The 15,666-nt window shown below is 38.8% G+C and overlaps 1 protein-coding gene across 1 annotated transcript; it reads right to left on the reverse strand.

Annotated features, from left to right (window-relative positions):
• Positions 1 to 394: 394 nt before the first annotated feature.
• On the reverse strand, positions 395 to 15,345 carry RBSN (rabenosyn, RAB effector). Its single transcript, XM_062585997.1, has 11 exons — positions 14,945 to 15,345; positions 12,066 to 12,206; positions 11,555 to 11,655; positions 10,856 to 10,901; positions 10,598 to 10,759; positions 9,455 to 9,696; positions 8,557 to 8,627; positions 6,008 to 6,094; positions 5,446 to 5,548; positions 4,971 to 5,045; positions 395 to 4,033 (listed from the first exon to the last, which is right to left on the reverse strand). Exons 1-11 carry the CDS (start codon positions 15,105 to 15,107, stop codon positions 2,894 to 2,896), a joined length of 2,331 nt encoding a protein of 776 aa, XP_062441981.1. The 5' UTR covers positions 15,108 to 15,345; the 3' UTR covers positions 395 to 2,893.
• Between the last annotated feature and the right edge of the window lie 321 nt (positions 15,346 to 15,666).

A 15,666-nucleotide genomic window follows, 5' to 3' on the forward strand; every position in this document is an offset into this window, starting at 1 on the left:
TGATACAAATCAACTTCAAGTAAATTCTAGCCAGGTCCATTGTGCTTCAGACTCCAGTGATGCTGTGTTGTGTACCTTCCCTCAAATATCCTGCACACAGTTACAAAAAAAGACCACCACACCCCCAGAACTTCAGATCATAAAACTTCTAAAATTAGACTTCCACCTCAGACTTCTATGTCACTGATTAACCTATACCAATATAGTATAAAACTACTACAGCTAATGCAATAGGGCTTTGAATTAGCTTGACTTCACTGTTTGTCTAATTACCTTATATGCTCAAATTATAGCTGGGACATACTGAAATATATTCTTACTAATAGTTGAATATAAGATTTCTTTGCCCTGATCTAAGCCTGCTTTAGAAATGATCACTGACATAAACAGGGCACAAAATAAACATGTTATTTTATTTCATCTCTTACAAAGTTTCCATAGAGTAGTGCATGCAATTTAACAAATGTCAATGCTAGTTATTTAGTTTTATAGTTAAGATGTTTTCATTTTGTTGTGTCTTGTAAGCTCCAAGGCAGTCCAGATACCAGCATAAAGTCTTCCCTTTGGAGATTTATGACTTTAATGTTAGGTGTCTAGTCTATCACTTAACACTGACAAACATCATGAGGTATGCTAGTCTCTTACCTGCTTTTAAAAATTATTACATATACAATAAGGATAATTTAGTGTATTACACTGTAAAATACAAACAAGGCAGGATATCTGCAACAAGGGGAAAAAACCCCACTTCTTAATGTAAAAGCTGAAGCCACTGAAATACTCATTTCATGTTGAAACCAAAAGAAGTTCTGAGTTATAATGCAGGGAATAATCTTGACTAGCAAACAAATCTGTCTTAAATAACTATTTTATAATATTTCTTTTAAAACAAAAGATTCCAGGGCTTAAGTTTAGCTATGTTACCACATACTCCTGCTGCCTTCATGAACCTGGTGCCAACATTCACTTGAGTTCTATCTGTTTACAAATCCAAGTTCTCTGTTCTTCATTTCACTTAGTGCAAAATAACACTTAGAGGCTCACTGATCTCTAAAGATACCTCTGTATAAAAACCTTAGGAATTTGCCTTTAATCAAGATAGCCATTTCTGCACACCTTATAACTTCAGACTTAGGCTACAAGTATGAAGAAGGCCAGTTATCTAAGTTACTTTGATCAGTTTTTAGTGTCACTAAGTGAGGCTATGAATTTTTACGCAAATTGTAAAGTCCCTACCTCCACTTATTAATAACAAAATAAAACTACAATTCCTACTGTTTAGGTAGGACAACTGTTTGTGTCTAAAATCCTGTCCAATACTTGGACTATAGCTATGCTATTCATGTATTATCAGAAGCATAGTTAAAAGCAACATCCCATTCTGTAAGTTCGCACTCCTGAGTAAGCCTAGTGGTATTAGTGCTATATAGTGTTATCTGCCTGATTTTTCTCAAGTTCAGCTTTAAATAAGTATACCCTGTAAACTAATCCCTCCCTACCACCATTTCAAACACTGATGCCTGATGTTGGGGCTCTGACCTTCCAAGACAAAAATCAAAGCATCTCAGACTCAGTGTTTTGCAAAGATGCAAGCTAACCTGTGACTGAAGTGATTCTACTTTTTTTTTATGTACTAATCTTTAGGTGCCCAGCTCTAAGCCCTTGTGCATCACAGGTGCTAACCTCTACCCAGTCATACCCTGGATCACAAAATCATAAGCGAGACTCTTGATTTGGAGCTTCTTATTTAAGACAGACATGCTTATAGTTTTCTTCTAAGAGTAGCTAAATATAAAATAGAACTGCCTTTTGGGACCATCACAGATGCACTTTGTCCCCCAGCTTTCACAGAATTGCAGTTTAGTGGCACTTAAGCTTTCCATTGTGAACAAGATTTCCTTTCCTTGAATGCTATGCACAGAGGGTTCCAGTCTTACAGATACTGGAGGCATGATCATTCTCTCACCCAGAGAATACAAAGGAATGTGCAGGTTCCATAAAATAACTACGAATTGGAAGGTTACTCTTTATATTATTTTTTGAAGTGGTGCTAGCCTGATGCTCTTTCCCTGGAAATGAGTGTTTAAATACTCCTCCTCACACAAGCAGGTCTCTGACTCCAGCATAGATTTCTCTATTATGCTGTAACTTATGCCCAGAGCATCTGGAAAACTGGAAGTGATAAAAATGCAGCCTCCACAGTTGACTTGGGAATTTTTATGAACACAAGAGTTGCTCATACGAGAACAGTTTTCAAGCTCTTTTTATAGTCTTAAAAGTCCCTTTTATGTATTAACATTGCACAAAATTCATCTGCAGCCTGTATATCCTGCAGCTCAGAGAATCAGTAGCCTTTTAACAGCTTAACACAGCTTAAGGCAATTCAGTTAGCATGTAACACTTGCACTGTCATTATCAGAGGATACCTGAGACATGAGGATACCAGGAATTCTAGAAGGTTTTGGTCTTCTATTATTTGAAGCTCCTTTTGAAAGGCCAATACTACAACTACTACAATAATTCTGTGACAGAAAGGAGGAAGAAAGGTGACAGGACAACCTTGCAACCATTTCCAAATTGTGATTCCCTATTAGCACTTAACCATTTTGACCAAAATAAGCACATGATAAGACCAGTCAGCATAAAAAAGACTGTAACAAGTTACTTTAAAATTTCTTACTAAAAGTGTTTGAGACCAGCAGCATGCCAGCATTCCTCAATTTTCATTCTCCAAGACTGAGTAGTAGTGGAAATGCCTACCTGAAAGTGCGTAAAACTCAAGATTCTTACAATTCCCTCTCATAACATATATTTGTCTTTATAATTATCTGTTCCACCTTCACATATTTAAACAGTGGGTGTAAAATAATTATTACATAACCCTGTTGCTGCTTCAGCAGTTTGATTTCTCCTTCTGCTTTGCTAACGTGCGCTTCAATTCCTTCAAGTTCTCTGTCAATACCTCCACCTCATCCATTCGTCCACTATGTTTGGCATCAAAAATATAAGCTTTGATATTATCTATCTGTTGGAGAAGCAGTTCTTCCTCAATAACCTCCTCTCCTCCTGAGAGCTCGTTGTCATCATCCACTTCAAAGGGATTGGTAGAGGATCCCTCTTCAAATGGATTCCCAGAATGCCAACTGTCCCCAGGCTTTAGAAGTTTATTTCCATCCTCTTGAAAGGGATTTAAAGTACTGACAGCTGCTCCATTAGTTTGTTCATCCTCCTCATTTTCAAATGGATTATATTCCTTTTTGTTACTCTGCAAAGCTGTGTTAGAAAAAGAAGTCTTCTGAGAAGTGCCTTTGGCAAGTAGGTTAGCAAGGTCTACCTCTAATCGAGGAGTGTCTGCATCATCTTCAAAGGGATTTAGAGATGTTGTCTGATTTTGGTCTTTGTCTCTATCACTCTGTGGAACATTCTGGAGTTTGACCGGGACAACTAAGTGCTCTTTAGCCACCAGCTGTTCAACAGGAGTTTTAAAACTTGGGTTCCTTTTCATCTGAGTAATATCCAAGTCCAATGCATGTGCTATCAAGTTCTGATTCTCTTTTTCAGCTTCATGTTGATGCTGCTTGACTTCTCTGAAGTCTAAGGAGCATGTCCTTGAATGCTGAGGTGTGACTTTGTGCTGTTCTCTTTCCCACTCTTTTTCACAAAGAATCTGAAGTTCCTCCCTCTGCATCGCCTCCTCTTCTGCTTGTTTTTTGGAAAGCTCAATAGCTTTCTGAGTTTGCTGTTGATCATACTCATCCTGAAGCTGTCTCAGGTTCTCTTGCAACATACGGACTTCATCTATCCGATTAGCTGCTTTTGCTTGTTTAATAAAGGATGTGATATTGTCAATCTGCTGAAGAAGTGGGTCTGCTATCTCACTCTCTTTCGAGATGCTAGATGTAGGTAACCAGCCTTCAGCTTTCCTTACTGTTCCTTTTTTCAGATGAGTCACATCACCATTAACTGCAGCTGCAGATCTGGAGATCAAATCTTTCTGCTTTTCCTCTTGTTTTCTGTATGTTTCAAGAGCCACCTAAGACGGACAACATTTAGGAGAATACATAAGTTGAAAAATTCCATATTTACATGTATAGCTACAAAAAGTTAGGATATCTACCTTAGACATTGTTGGTCCCCACTGAAAGGGATCAGTAGCATTTTTGGTAACTTTGTGCATTTATGCTTTCTCAACTCTTTAGAAAAAAACCTGTAGTCACAACAGGTATTTGCAAGGAATTCAGTTAAAGTGATTCTCTTCATTTCAGAAACACATCTCCCTGGGAAGTACTTTAGAGTACACTTCCAACATGAAAAAGTATGCCTCAAAACACAAATATATTCAAAGAAAACTGAACATTGCACTGCAGAAAATGGTTATTTTCTCTTCAGTTCATCTGTGAAGATACTTATCAAAATCTCATCACATATGCCTATACAAACTTCAGGCCAAGCAGAAGCAGTAATAGTACTGCACATAGAGCAAAAATTGCCTAATGCAACTGTACCAAGAACAGTTTCAAATTGATTTGGATGGTAACCTAATCACATCCAACTATAGCAGACACTTCTGTAAGGGAGCATCATGCAATGTTAAAGGTCACTGCATTCCATAGTCTATTCTCTAAGACTTGGTGATATATTAATACGATTAAAAATGCAATCTGCCTTAAAGAACTGTGCCAAAAAAACAGCAAGATTCTTATTTCTCAGTTTCTACCTCAAGATAAAGCTACTTTACTGTACAATTAAAGACATCCTCTATCCCAGCTGAAGAACAAAAAAAAAAAAAAAAAAACCCATCCTCTCTCTGAAGAGGCATCCTCATTCTAGACCTAATGAAGTCTCCAAACTATTTGTGCAAATGAGCTCCACAACACAAACTTCAAATCCACAAACTAACATAATTATGTACATAGTTACATCTTTGTAGGAGGCCATCATAAGATACAATAGATCTTAACTTTTCTTACCATATGCAATCTTTTCTTCTTCAACTCTTCATACTGGTCTTTGGTTGGCAGGGACATCAGACCAAGGAGTTTTTCCTGACAAAAATTTAGGTATTCATAGTATTTTTTGCAGGTATTCAAAGCCAATCTTCAAGTGCGCAAAAACAGAAATACCACAGAGACAATACTACAAGCAAACAGAACTTCAGTCACTGCTGTTAAGTCTTTACCTATACTTGAGCACAGCTTTATTGCCATAACTATATAGCTAGCCAGTGGCATGTTTTTCTCTTTCCTCCCCAACTCGATAATGCTCTGACTGTATTATCTTTATCTGAGTTAGCCCATTTAAAGCTACCTTAAAAGTCCTTAGAGGATCTACACAAAATGTGTAGAGCTAGGCCTCCTGTCAAAATAGTTTTAAACCATGGGGATGCCTAGCAAAGAGAGCACTATATGAAATTCACATTCAGCTCATAACATATGCTCCATTTACCTGAACAAAAAGTGTTGCTGAGTATCTTATCATTCTTTGAAGCTGCAGTGTTTTAGGATGGGGTTGGGGCTCTTCATGCAAGCCTAGACTCAAAATCTTCTTACTGAATCAAGACAAACATACAAACTCTTCAGTTCAAGAATAAGTGTCAGGGTAAATTCAAAAGAAAGGGAAAGGGGGAGGAATGGAGATGACCAGATTAAAAATTTTTTTTATAATGCTTTTTAGAACTATGCTTCTATTTGCTTCCTCTGTGCTTAGTTATTTTCACTGTAGAGGAATGCATGATTTTTAAGGCTAGAAAAGACAGTAGAAAATGATGGCACATAGGAACAGCGTCTCCCTTTCAACATTCTCTTTACAGTTGAGCAGACGAGTTCATTATCCATATGAATAAGTAGGCAGATGCTACACAAACATGGGGCCCCACAACAGAGAATAAGAAACTACAGAAGAGTCATAAGAGAAAGAGATAGAGTCCAAGCTCTGCTGGGAAAAATTTTCCATATTTGCTTTGTTATGATACATAGCGTAAGAAAGCAAGCAAGAAATATTCCTTTACCTTAAAGCATCGATCAACTCGTACACTTTTTGAATCTCCACCCTCAAGTCATTCGCATGTTCAAGATTATAGGTTGTCTCCCCAGCACTAAAAAATAAACACACCTTTATGTCATGCATTCAGCTAACAATACGTACCACACTAAAAATTATCCCAAGATGACTAAAATACCACAAATACTAGAATAGCTAACCTTTTACAATGATTATTTTACTTCAAGCTCAATGTATTAAAGAAACCCCTTCTTTCTGACAGAAGTGGAAAGTGAACTTGTGAACACTCACATTTCATAGAAGATGGCAAGATTTTATAATTTTGTTATTAAAATTACAGAAGAAACTATTTCACTACAAGAATCTCACCATGTCAATCTAAAATATACACAACTTTACAATTGCATGTTTTGTGGTTTTTTTTACCCCCATCCACAGAGAACAAGTGGGAAGAAAAACTGGTTGAACTAAGTAACTATAGCATTATACAGTAAAATAGCTAACTCTGCTTATTTCTGTCAGAAAAGAAAAGCCTACAACCCCACGTCAATGTAGTAAAACAGAGTTTACAGGAATCTCATTTATTGATAACAAATTAGGATTTACTAGTGAAGACTCTACAAGTTTTTAGTCTTCCCCTTCCTTTTGTATCACATATATACAAAATAATGATCACTGTCTCAAAAGTTCTCTATCCATATGATCCCAGGATTTCTGAGAATTAAGTCAGGAATCTGAATTTTCACCAGTAAGACACTTGCTTTGTCTGATACAGGACATTTGTACTTTTACTTTGCTTCAGTTTAAGCTACATGACACTAGCTGTCCTGAAGTCATTACTAAGAGCAACCACAGCTTAGCAATTTTTTCACATTTAAAACGTTTTTCTTCCTTTTGGAAAGGGTGCTTAAGAAAAAAATAGTTTTTATTAAGAGGAATGACAGCATAGTAATTATGCAACCATCTAATCTGAAGAACAAACACAGAAATATTGGTTAAAGCTCATTTCATGACATCCAAGACCAATGCACGTAGTTCTCTCCTCTGCAAGTCAAGTATAACCTGACATCTTGCAGATCTAGCTGGAGAGCTTGAGGTTACCCCAGTTAGAGAGTATTACCTCAAGAAATGATGCGCAGAGCACGTCATCTGGGTGCTGCTTACCCACTGCAGCACAGCACAAGCCAGCCAGATTTAAAACAACTGTCAAATGGAGGTGGCTTGCTTTAGAGATGTTCTAAAATGCTTGAGTGATAATAAACCAAGAATTGTAGCATCATACTTCTTTTTGGCAAAGAAGACATGGCAAAGTAGAATGGTCAAGTCTCACTGAAGTGGTTAAAATGAAGAACTTTGTATAAAATGCTACTGTGAATAATTAATTCAGTATTACTTTGTTTGAAAACCATCCACTAGACATATCAACTGCTACTAAACTACAGTTTAGCAAAGACAATCGCACACGTAAGAATAAACAAAGGATCTGTTATGCCAAGCATAGTGTATTGCTGTTTCCCTCCGTTGTCAAAAGCAAGATCCATAATGGATCCATCTAGTCAGAGACCGTATCTTATATTCAGTATAAGCCGCTATAGGAATAGAAGAGTTACATAGTAAATCCAGCCACAAGTACAATTAAGTAAAATCTAAATGAGAGAAGGAATTCGTCTGGTTAAATGAATGAATTTGTCTGACTTTCTTAATTTTTAATGTGTGAAATAGGGAAAACATGTAACACTTGGATTTTTTGAGAGGCTGTACAGAAATGCAAAACGTGATTGTTGTTACAATCCTTTCAAGAGCAGATTCTAGTGGTCTTCATGAGGTGAAGAAACACAGTAGGCTGGAGAGGAGTGATGATCTGAGCGATAACTACATCCACAGTTCATTGACTTACGCACACTACTTGTTTTCTGAAGTTTGAGCTCATTTTTCAAGATATATTTTAAATAATAAAAAAACAAAAACGAATTTTTTCCATAGTACCCTATTTTGCCTCACCTTTGGAACAGTTTTCTCAAATCCATTCACTATATAGCTTTTCCTCTACCTTCAGAAACTCCTCAAAATCCATTTATTTCAACAATATCACAAATACTATATTTTTTATATAGCCAAGAAATGTATTTCTTTTCCCTCTAGCCTTCATTACTTTCATACAATTATTCACATCTTTAATATTAGCAATACGTAGAAGGCTTATATTGCTTTTAACCAATATGGTAAGTCTTTTAGCAGGTGATTATAATACCTATGGTAATCTTCTCCTAATAACATGCAAGTGTATAATGTAAAATTCTGACCACGCTTAAATCAGAGGCTGTATTTTTAACAACTGCTAAGACTCTCACATTTTTCCCACTCTAGAAATTTAGAGCATCACCTTTACCATTTATTACTTTTTGGACAGGTATTTGGCTAGGTAAAACCATGGAATCTAATATCAGTTTTTCTCATAACCTTGTAGCCTTATCACACTACTTCCTTACTCCTTCCCCAACTTCAGGGAGGAAAAGTTTATCATATTCATAAACACAATTAGTAAATGGGGCTTACTTTAGTGATTCTGCCATCCTTACGTATTCAGGGGCTTTCTGGTCAACTTTCTCCATGCACAGTCGGAGTTTCTTGTTCAAAAAAAAAAGTATAAAAAGAATTTGGATTAAAACATTACTGCAAGAACCTGCTGTCATAAACTTTTCATATGCTGCCTGTGCACATTCAAAGTTAACAGTGATGAAAACTATCTTGTTGTTCAAGATTACAGGGCCCTCCAGTTATTCTCAGAACACAGACGGCACGGTCAGGAACAGAGAAGGAATCTCTGTACTCCTGCACAATGAACTCTGAATTAATAGACGACTTGGACAACTTCTAGTCTTAATTTCAGAGAACCAGAAATTCTCATCAGTACTAACCTGAGTGTTTTGGAGACTGCTGAAGATACCTGACAACTGTCAGTAATTGCTATAAAAGCATATTTGTACACAAAATGTTCAATGCTCTTGATTTATATGGTTCAAAAAAGTATCTTGCCACCAGTCTGTGGACAAACTACTAAAACCATCAAGTCCTCTATTTCCTGCAGCCCATTAGCAAAGTGCACAGCACACCAATGGTTTAACTGTCCTGAACAATCTCAGCGAGCACATTTCACAATTTTGAGAGGCATCTCGGAACTCTTATCTCCAGATGATGCAAATGAAGACAGATCCTAAAAAGAGGATTTAATTTACTAGGGGATATAAATGGTGTATGTCAACTGGCTCTATTGTTTCATATATTTATCTTTATTAGATGGCATGAACAACCAATAGATGCCATTCTCACATAAGCAAATAATAAAGGAGCTATAGACTCAGAGGCTGAATATGAGTGGGCAAGCCAGAAGTCAAGTAGTGACAACTACAGATGTATTCACTGAGGACAGAAAACAGCAAGGAGTTTGATTTACCTCATAGAGTTTCACAATCTCTGGGGTGTATTCTTTCTCATCAATCTGTTGTTCTCTTTTCAGCAGTGTGTCTTTGCAGTGCTGACAACAACGGATCCGGTCGTCATCTTTCTCATCCAGAACTGAGCTCACACTGCTTATGCTGCTAATGCTGCCACGGCGGGAGCCGTGCACACTATTAGGTGAGGAGTTTGGGCTAGTATGAGAACCCAAAGCCTCTTTGCTTGCACTAGTGAGTTTGCCTGAAAGTCACATAGAAGTAATTTTATAGTGACTGGAGAAGCCAACAGATTTTATGAACAAATGAATACAAATGAATTGCACTTTAACAGAAGCTTTACAGCCAAGTAATAGGAGAAAAACAAGTTGAAACAGTCTGCTGAAAGATATGTAGGGAATCTATAACAACCTAAACGGCAAGTAAGAATTTGGGTCTTTACTCTAAATCTTGCTCCAACCCAGAAGCAGCCGCAGAGCAGACTACTGGGAACCTCCTATTTTGCTAATACCTAGAAGCAGTCTCATATTGGAGCTTGCATGGCTATAGAATAAGGCATGGAAGAACAGATATGGTAACACTTTCCATGTTTTGCACTTCAGCTCTCCAAAAGAACCCAATTAATGGCATTTATTTGCACAGAAAATAGAGTCTCCTCACCCATGCACTACAGGAGGAAACTAAAGATGGCAAGGCTTCTTAAAGGTTTATGGTTGAATTTCCTTAATGTGAGCATTTAGATAACTACGGAAAAGATGAAAAATACTCACAACAGCCTTAAATGAGAGGAACCTTGGCAGTTACGATTCCAAAAGATAACACCTTCAGAGTTATGGTGATTAGTAGAATAAGACACCAAAGATTAATTATATTTTGGAATACTAGTACTTTTAGGGACTCTGTTATGTAACATTTCCAAAAATCGGAAGAACGAACAAAGAACGGAGAAATCATTCCTCTTATTGTTAATAATGTCCATTGTGCATACAAGTGTCTGCATGGAATTAAACAAATCATTAAGGAGGACTTTTTCACACAAGCAAAGTATTTTCATCAGCTTGATATTAGTGGCAAAGAGCCAGGATACAATTAGCATCCCACGTGAGATAAAGAAAGCAGGAATTAACACCGTCCACTGTACTTACTTGCTAAAGGAAGACTGACAAGTTCCATGCATTTCTTACACATAATAGACCCACAAAGGCGGCAGTGGTGACGTCTGTTTCGAATACTGAACTTATTGCCACAGTCTGGGCAGAATGGAACATCCTGGTCACTGACCCAAGGCACAACAGACTTTTCTATAGCTATGATCAAGTAGGGAGAGGGAATACACACAATATAAGATACTCATCAAATGCAGTCTTCAGCTGGTAAACAGTTTGAGGTAAGCTCATACCTACCTCTTATTTTAGCTGACTCAGTGTTTGCTCTGTCAAATGATGTAAGCTAAAAGAAGATAAATAACACACATTCAAATAAATTGTACTTCTGGGGGGAAAAAGCATTTTTTAAAAGCTTGGACTCTCAACCGTGATAATGTCCTGTTAAGTACAATAAAAATAATCTGTTTTACACTAGATCCCTGTAACTTTTTCTTACTTATTTCTAAAGCACTGTTCATGCAATTAGTGCTAACCAATGACTGCCAAATCTGTATAAATAAGCACATTTTGGACGTAATTCTTAGAGCATCCATCATTACCGCATCTGAGCAAAAATCTAGGTAAAACAGATATAAGTGGTAGACTAGGAATAGAAGAAGCTGCAATAATCAAAGGGAAAACATTACAGAGAAACTCAAATTAAAATATAGACAAAATAATATACAGAGAGTAGATGATTCTTAAAGTACATGGAAACAAAATCTTCAGCTTTAAAAAAAATGCAAAGAAACAGAAACTATATCCCCAGTACAGGGTCAGATAGAGCACAGTTCACAAAAGAAAAAAGGGAAAAAAGTGATGTGTGAAAGAAAAGTCATAGGTCAGTATTCTTTATAAAGTGCATAACTAGATAAGTGCATATTCCTTATACAAAAAGATGATTTTACATCTTGGAAACATTCAGAAGGTCAGAATAGCAAGAAGCAGCAAGTTTACCTTTTCTAACCTGATTATTAACTTATTGACTTCAACTACATAGTGATCAATCCTGGCTGCTCGGTGTTTCTTGAAATCGGACAGATGGCTTCTCATAGCACCTGGACAGAGAGAAAGAGCAAGAGAAAGAACGACACACACAGAGTTTTCAGAGTCATCTGAAAGTCAGAGAGTTTATATAGCTATAGCTTAATTATTGATTAGTGGATTATCTGTTTTGTAAAAACACAAATGATGATTGCAGAACATTTCAACAAAGCCAGATCCACAGAAGTAAACACATGTATCCAGCAAGTCTCAACAGCTCAGGCACAATGATATCACCCTGTATAACATAGGTAGGGTGCAAGAAAACATATGTAAACCATCACTCCATGCTGTGGCATTTGATTTATGAATCAAATGCAATACAGACAGCATCATGCAGCTTCAGCAAAACTGTAGTATTTTCCCCAACTAAGATTAAAAGAAAAAGTTACTTACACTGTATGTCACTTCCTAGTTCTCTTACCTAGTTCTTGGGGCTCCCACATGTATGGATCTACTCCACCATAGCTAAATGACTCATATCGTTCCTGAGATCCCGAATCAGTTCTATCATCTTCTTGTTTCAGCAATTTCTTCTTTGCTCTTTTGGCCTTCTGGACTAGATCTGGAAAAGACAGACCCGCATATCAAGCAATAGGCTAGACAGTTAATGATTGAATATTTGCTGTTTGAAGCCCATACAGAATGATCCTCTGATTTTTTTAGTACAAGTCTTTTTTCTTGATGACAAGTTTATTATTAACATTTTTGACTGTACACGAATATAACCTAGTCTGTTTGGAACCAGAGCATGGTTCAAAGCCTATACGAAATGCTCTTTGTTGTCTGTTATAAAGTAGTACTAAGCTCTTAATAACAAAGCCTTAGTTCTAGACACACTATTAAAGGACTTCACTTTAAAACAGAAAGGTGTTGATTAAAGCAGCATTAACTTATGGGACCTAATCCATAACATGCTGAGACATCATACACATAACAGTTTTTAATTCCTAATGATTTTCTGAGGATTCAAGGATGCTCAGCACTTTTCCTCTACTTTTGCACTAACTGCAAACTAAGAATTTCAGTGTGCTTGTATATCTAGCGAGTTTCCCAAGTACTAATGCAGCCCATTCCATTATCTCATATGAATGCTAGTGAGAGGAAGACAGCCTACTGGACCAAAAGAAGGATGGGGGGGTTTGAAGCTTTAAAGCTTTTATCCCTCTTGCAGCTATGTTCCTCTTTGGAGGCTAGCAGAAGTTGAGGGTGCTAATTTTCTTGCAGAAGACATTCAGTATCTACAAGAATCAAGTCTTTTACACTTCAAGGTTTCTGACAAGGAACCATGACTTAGCAAGTGCCTTCAGATTTCTAATTTTCTTATTTAGTATCCAAAACACTAGAACTTCCACCTCAGCCACACCAGAGTCTCTGTTCCAGAGTTTCAGTCACTACAGCTGTGCCAGTAGGATCCTCTCTTACAGGCATCATACTTACTAACTGCAGTTTTTCAGCTGCTGAAATTATGCTTTCTCACAAAAATACTCACAGAAATAAAACACTCAACAAAGCTGCATTCATCAGGCTGGCAAGGGCTTTGTCAGCATTGTAACATCATCTCAGAAGTAGGATTTCTCTCCCATCCCTCCCCAAAATACTCCCAAGCCAATATGGCAAATGTCAGCTGAGCATTATAGTTTCTTAGGTGAACAGGAAATACATCTGTACTAAGGACTTTGAAAGTGAGACACAAAAAGAATTCAGGATGCCTCATGACTTTGCCACAGACACAAAAAATTTTCAATAAGACTTCATAATGTGTTTCATAACAAAAAACAGACAAACAAGAATATCTCAGTATGACTCATACTAGAAATGACTAGAGATCACCTTATAGCTCCACAATCAGGATACTCTGAATTCAGCATTAAATCATGTAAGTACTTGTGATACACAGTTTGAACACTAGTCTCTTGCTTAAGGGAAAGGTAATTCTGTTGGTCTTCTGTCTAGGAGAGACTTTACTGGGAAGAGCTTGACATGAATAACAAGGACAGAAAGTAAGCAAATAAAAACAATATCCTTTATACAAACACAAAGATGAAAGACAGTCTGAGAAGGCACAGTACACTACTTTGAATTCAAAGAACACCAGAGAGAACAAAATCAAAATGCAGGCGTTCTGTATTAAATTGGGAAATTTGAATCTTGCCAAGCCTAAGTTGGTGGTGCTTTCTTTCCTCTTAGTGCAATAAAAAACACATTGCTCTTGTTTAAACACTCCACTGAAGCATCTGTAATTCAGCTACTAGAGCACTGTGCCCAGAATGAGAATAAGGCTGCAGTACTGACCAGTCTACCTTCACTGTCCAAAAGCAGCACAGTGCTATAAGCCAAGAAGTAGGCAGACTGATGGAAAGCAACTTAAAGATTTATGAAATATTCAATCGTGCTACTCTTAAGATAGGTTATTAAAAACAAGAACTTTGCTTAGAAGAGAGACCTTTGAAGTAATGACCAATCTCATGGCCGGGGGGGGGGGGGGGGGGGGGAAGAGCTAAAATTCAAAACTGCCAGGGCACTCTGTGTTACAAGGTAAAAATGAAGAGATTTTTAAAGCCTTTTTGCAAAGAGCACAGAAAAGTACTCATTTCTCTGCATATTTTTCTCTCCATGTAAAATGGCACAGCATAGGTAAAGGAAAAACAGGGAAGCAGCATTTTAATTGAAAAGAATCCAAATGAATTTTCCAAACACCAGTGAAAGCTGGTAATCTTTCCTGTGGTTAAGCACAACTCTGGGATACTCTCAGCATTTACTGCCCTCCATCAGCCAGCACCTCCACCCATGTTCTTGCCCATCTTTTTCTACCACCAAATTTCCTTAACTTTATACTTTGCATTATTGTCGAAAGTAAGGGATTAATGTATTGGTTCCTGGCAAGTCCCAGAGCTTACCCATATTCTGCATATCCTTCAGCTAACCTTTAGGATTTCATCTGGGTTAAGAGTATGCATCTGAGAGTGCTCAGATTAAAAACAGTAAAAACCAAACCCAAAGAAAAGGGGAAAAAAAGTGCACATAAGCAAATATTTGGAGTCAAGCCTTTTAAGTGTCTACTTTCAATAACTAAGTTCTAAATATCACTAAAAGCAGTGAGTCAAGAATAATGTAATAATCATGCCTTAGCTTAAGTCCTTTGACTAAAAAACAGAGTTCTGAACCTCATTTCTAGCTCATTTCAATTAATATTTTAGTAACACTAGACATTTTGAGAGAGTTTGCAGTACAAGCAATTTCTGTTACACAGAATTTTACATGGCAACACAAAAGCACCAAAACAGCTGCCAGGCCTCTTACTTTTGAGCTGTCCTTTGACATCTCTGTCCTCACTTGAGTGCTCCTCTTCATAATGCGACTGAAGCTGGTAGAAAGACTGAAGGTCCTTCAGGCAAAGAGGGCACAAGAAACCTTCCCTCATTTCCCCCGGATCGCCAAAAGGAGGCGCGTAGCTGGATGCCATAACGACTCAAGTCACTCGCGGGACAGCGGCTTATTCCTGACCTCCAGCAAGAGCAGGCCGAGGCAGCAGGGCGCAGACGGGCAGCGGGCGGGCGGCATTGCCCTTCGTGCAAGCAGCTCTCTGGAAGAAACCCGGCCGCCGCGCCAGGCCGGAGGCGCAGCTCAGCGCCACAGCTCCGCACAGCTTTCGGCACCGCCGCCGGGGCCGCGGCCCAGCCCCGCGGGCCGGGCGCTGGAGTGCGGCAGGGCCCGCAGCGCCCGGCGGAGAGGGGCGGGGCCTCCTCGGCTTCACGGGGGAGGCTGGGGGGGGGGGGGGGAAGGGAGGGGAACAGAAGGGAGCGGAGCGGAGCCTCCACGGAACCACCGCCGAGCCGCGCCGCCCGGGCGGGGACGGCACTGGAGGCGCGCGCGGCGGGGCGGGGCGGGGCGGGGCGGGGCGGGGCGGGGCGGGGCGGGGCGGCGGCGCAGGCGCAGCAGGAGCCTCGCGCGCGGCGCAGGCGCAGCAGGAGCCCCGCGCGCGGCGGGGCGGGGCGGGGCGGTGGCGCAGGCGCAGTAGGCGC

This window comes from Rhea pennata, chromosome 12 (assembly GCF_028389875.1).
Source record: "Rhea pennata isolate bPtePen1 chromosome 12, bPtePen1.pri, whole genome shotgun sequence".
Lineage (NCBI taxonomy): Eukaryota > Metazoa > Chordata > Aves > Rheiformes > Rheidae > Rhea > Rhea pennata.

Excerpts from the sequence above, each read along its gene's own strand:
- RBSN (XM_062585997.1), bottom strand. The coding sequence starts at position 15,107 with ATGGCATCCAGCTACGCGCCTCCTTTTGGCGATCCGGGGGAAATGAGG. Across the intron at positions 11,656-12,065 it reads GTGGGAGCCCCAAGAACTAG|GTGCTATGAGAAGCCATCTG; the intron begins GTAAGAGAACTA and ends CTCTCTGTCCAG. Across the intron at positions 9,697-10,597 it reads TGTCAGTCTTCCTTTAGCAA|GCAAACTCACTAGTGCAAGC; the intron begins GTAAGTACAGTG and ends TGTGACTTTCAG.